The sequence below is a fragment of the Atta cephalotes genome (genome assembly GCF_000143395.1).
Source record: "Atta cephalotes unplaced genomic scaffold scaffold00003, whole genome shotgun sequence".
NCBI classification, from domain to species: domain Eukaryota; kingdom Metazoa; phylum Arthropoda; class Insecta; order Hymenoptera; family Formicidae; genus Atta; species Atta cephalotes.
This window is the reverse complement of record NW_012130067.1, coordinates 5,465,534-5,469,777: the sequence shown is the minus strand read 5'-3', so window position 1 is coordinate 5,469,777 and position 4,244 is coordinate 5,465,534. Positions and strand designations below refer to the sequence as shown.

The following is a 4,244-nucleotide window of genomic DNA, read 5'->3' as shown; positions in this document are numbered from 1 at the left end:
TGACGAATAGCAAGTTCATGATATTCGACGCTTGATGCTGCCATGTAAAAGTATCTTTATCTGCCTTTTTCTAAAATCATCATTCCACCCTTAGAATATATATATATAAATGGAAGGGACATTGCCTATACTTCTCATGACTCGCGCTGCAAAAATCTATTCGAGAGAAAAAAGTAGTAAGGGATAAATGTTCTCAATGCGCATTCGTCAGTTCCGTTTGTGTTCAAGTATCGCGTGTGGAAGATCGGGAAGCAGCGATGATGGAAGGGGCGATGATGGACAGCAAGAACGAGGAACAGACGCATGCGCATTGCGAACATTTGTCTCTTACCTTTCTCTCTCGCACAGATGTTAGCTTCATGCTTCATGTTCAGCGACTTATTTCCTTCCATTTATATGTTTCCACCGTCCACGTGAGAATAAACACGACAAGAAAGGACGGACTATTCTTGAAAAATATATTTAAATATAAGTAGAAAAGAAAGAAAATCAGAGGAGAAATGAGTATGGATCAGCACCAGCAAGAGATTGAAATGGAGAAAACAGCCAAAAAACGTCAAGCCAACGATGATTGCATGATGGAGGTATTGTGTGTATTAAACAATATTCTGAAATTGAAGACTATTTTAATCAAGAAATAACTATATTTTGTAAAAGAAGCCTTTTTAAAATTGTGTTTTATGATTTTATAATTATTATTTTTATCGTTACATTATAAAGTTAAGAACACAAACCCGAATACTCCGGATAGTATGAAACATTCAAGCAATATTTTAGCAACATTGCAACGTTGCTGTAATATTGCTGAAATTTTCATTCATAGAAATAAAATTGTTCGTGTTACACAGTTACATTATCAATGATTTTATATCAGTTATATGTCTGTATTCTGTAATTATTAATGACATTGTCAGTATCTTTATATTATGTCGTTGTACATGTATTATTATATATGATAAAAAAATAACGATAAATTGTTATTAAAAGATGGTTTTCCATTTTCTAGTTAGCACGTGGTTAATCTTATTTGCTTGTAGTTTTAGACTTAATCTCACCTGGTGATAATATAAAAATGTATTTTTTTAAGCTGTGACTAATCACTGATAATTTTGTAATGGTAGCTTTAAAAGTTACTACAAAACCATCAGTTTAATGATTAATCATGAAAAATTAAGGATAAGAATCAATCATTGAAAAATTTTATAATAAAATTAAAAAGTTATGTATGTGCAAAACTGCTTTTTTGTTGATCACTGCCAATTGTTTTAATATTTATAAAATAATTACTTAAATGACATAACAGATAATTAATGTTTTGCTTATGCACTTGTATATAAAGTATTCATTAATAAAAATAATAAAGATTTCTTGTTCTATAGATAGATATAGTTAATGGAATAAAGGGAAAAGTAAAACAGCATTCAGCTAAAAAGAAAGCCAAGAATGTACAAGGTGGAGAACAAAGAAAGGTAATATGATGTACAACAAAATATAATATATAATGCTTGCATTCAGCACACAAAATTAGTTAGTACTTAGTGATTCTTTAATATAATTGGTTCCTACAGTTAGATCCAGCGAAGAATTAAATGCAAGAATCAATGGCTACATTTAACTGAAAAAGTAGCAACTGTTATAAAATTCTTTAATATGATTGGTCTCACCTTTAGTTTCTTTGGTTTCTTCTAAATGTATAAACCAATCATATTCAAAAATTTTACAACAGTTGCAAAGCTGCTTTTTCTGCTGAATGCAGCTAATGGGAAAAAAATAAAAGACATGTTTTTTAAAATAATTTTTTTTTAACAAAGTTATTTTTTAGAAGGATAAAAATTATCTTTAAATATAATGAAAAATAACTTATATATAAACTTAAGTTTAAACAAATGTGATTCTAGATATCAGTACCAGCACACAGATATTCGCCTTTGAAGGAAAACTGGATAAAAATATTTACACCCATCACTGAACATCTGAAATTGCAAGTACGTTTCAATGTGAAGACTAGAAATGTAGAAATTAGAACGGCACCAGAAACACCAGATATTTCGCATCTCCAAAAAGGGGCAGACTTCGTAAAAGCATTCATCTGTGGATTCGAAGTGGAGGACGCTTTGGCTTTGTTACGTCTGGATGATCTCTTTGTAGAATCTTTCGAGATACAAGACGTCAGGCAACAAATGAAAGGAGATCACCAATCTAGAGCAATTGGAAGATTAGCGGGTAAAGGTGGAAGAACAAAGTTTACCATTGAGAACGTAACAAAAACTAGAATTGTGATAGCCGATACCAAGATACACATCCTTGGTTCTTATCAGAACATACAACTAGCTCGTAGGGCGATATGTAATTTAATCTTAGGCAGTCCTCCTTCCAAAGTTTATGGACAATTAAGAAATATAGCTAGCAAGATATCAGAACGATTCTAAATAGAATATACATATTCTATTTGTACATATATACGTGTATATAAACATATTATTAATTATAAAATTATGTTTGGTATTATGTATACATTTATATATTATGTATACTTCATGTTTTTTTCATATATCATAGAAAAATTAAATTTATAATAAAATAATGTAAGGTGTGTATAATATTATTTTTCGCTAAATATATTACATATTTATAGAAGTATTTGATATTTATATTTACGCGGTACTTTATTCAGAACCAATCGACCATCGTAACTGAGAGACGCGAAAGTCCAAGGATCAGCAGACGACCATTCCACTGCATATACACTATCTTCATGCTCCTCATATCTTCCTACCAAACCGTCTTCTAATCTAAAATATTGTAGACATAAAACATTATACTTTATGCATGAATTGACTAAAAAATTATACTCCATGATATATTTATTTACTTCTTTTTTCCATAAGATTCTTCGCTTTGCGAAGGCTCGTCTGATATCAAATGACCGAACGGTTCAGACGATATGGATGCAATACTGCATAATATCACTCTGGAGTCACTGCTAGATGTTAAAACGAGTTGATCATGAAAACGGTTAATCCTTATGTTCCACACCCAGTGTGAATGTTCCATACGTGACAACACTGGTTCCGTGGGTAGTCGGATATCCCAGAACTTCATGTATCCATCATCACCGCAAGTAGATAGAAAATACTGACGATTTGCATTGAAATCCAAATCCCTGAGAAATGAGTTACACGATGAAAATAATATGAATTCAATTCTACCAATCTTTACGATATCATTATTACCTAATAATTTGCGAATGTGCAGATAAAATAGACCAAGCGGCATTGGCTGGACTCCTAAAATCCCATCCACGAACATTGTTATCATTCAGGGTTACAAACTGATTAGCACCATTATGAGGATTCCATTTACCATTCGTAAATCGTGGCTGACCCTTGCCTGCTAAAGTGCCCGCTACTGTCACCTGAACATATAAAAAAATTATTAAAAGATCAGTTTTAAAAATAACAGGGATAAATTCGATGTATAATGTTAGTAATTTCGGTCATTTAAAAAAATAAGAGATCAATACCCGTGGTCCTTCAGTTAGATCCCACAAAACAAAATTATTATCTACTACTGACACTATTTTCTTGCTATCCATAGGATGATAGGCAATAGTTTTGAGATCAGTACCATATGGAGTCGTATCAATATCAGCTAATTTATTGAGCTGAAGAATATCGTTAGTGTACTCTTTTATCTCAGGGAATTTCCAAAGTGCTCCTTTCATCCGGCAGATACCTTCCTCTACAAAAATAAATTCTTTGAAGCATCAAAACACATTTAATATCATAAAATATAATTATTAATACTAGAATTAATATAACTATTAATTATTAAAATTAACAATATAATTAATAATAATAAATTCACAATCGATTTCAATTTGAATGATAAAATGTTACTTTAAGAAATTAAATATGTAATAGACTTATTTACCACTTAAACTATTGTAACATGTAATAAATACATCAGATTCAGTTGGAGAAGCCTGTAAAGACCAAATTTCTCCTATTGAATGCTGGAACACTTGAGTCTTTAAATTGCCTGTTTCCTCGTTAAGCTCCACTAAGTGAACTTGGTTGTTACTGAATTTTAAAGATTGCGTTCCTACCAAGAATCTTACAATATCTGTCTCGGCTGTTTGAGCTGACAGTGCTCTAGTCTAAAATATGAAATAGCATAATTTCTTTCAAATATAATTTAAAATTTCTACATTTAAATTTACTATACACAAGTAATATTTAAAT

The 4,244-nt window shown here is 31.0% G+C and overlaps 2 protein-coding genes across 2 annotated transcripts in view; one reads left to right on the top strand and one right to left on the bottom strand.

The window, feature by feature from the left end:
- The first annotated feature begins 500 nt into the window (after nt 1-500).
- Nucleotides 501-2,603, top strand: LOC105625589 (RNA-binding protein pno1). Its single transcript, XM_012206911.1, has 3 exons — nt 501-584; nt 1,380-1,469; nt 1,899-2,603. Exons 1-3 carry the CDS (start codon nt 501-503, stop codon nt 2,427-2,429), a joined length of 705 nt encoding a protein of 234 aa, XP_012062301.1. The 3' UTR covers nt 2,430-2,603.
- Nucleotides 2,604-2,629: 26 nt separating this feature from the next.
- LOC105625588 (protein TSSC1) overlaps nt 2,630-4,244 on the bottom strand; it is a 1,803-nt gene continuing 188 nt past the window's right edge. Inside the window, exons 2-6 of the mRNA XM_012206910.1 lie at nt 3,934-4,159; nt 3,524-3,741; nt 3,234-3,415; nt 2,873-3,163; nt 2,630-2,792 (exon numbers count right to left, since the gene is read on the bottom strand). Coding sequence (XP_012062300.1) covers nt 2,630-2,792; nt 2,873-3,163; nt 3,234-3,415; nt 3,524-3,741; nt 3,934-4,159 — 1,080 coding nt within the window. The remainder of the gene's footprint in view (nt 2,793-2,872; nt 3,164-3,233; nt 3,416-3,523; nt 3,742-3,933; nt 4,160-4,244) is intronic.

Coding starts and splice junctions, on each gene's coding strand:
- LOC105625589 (XM_012206911.1), top strand. CDS start 501: ATGAGTATGGATCAGCACCAGCAAGAGATTGAAATGGAGAAAACAGCC. Junction 585..1,379: donor ACGATGATTGCATGATGGAG/GTATTGTGTGTA, acceptor CTTGTTCTATAG/ATAGATATAGTTAATGGAAT. Junction 1,470..1,898: donor AAGGTGGAGAACAAAGAAAG/GTAATATGATGT, acceptor ATGTGATTCTAG/ATATCAGTACCAGCACACAG.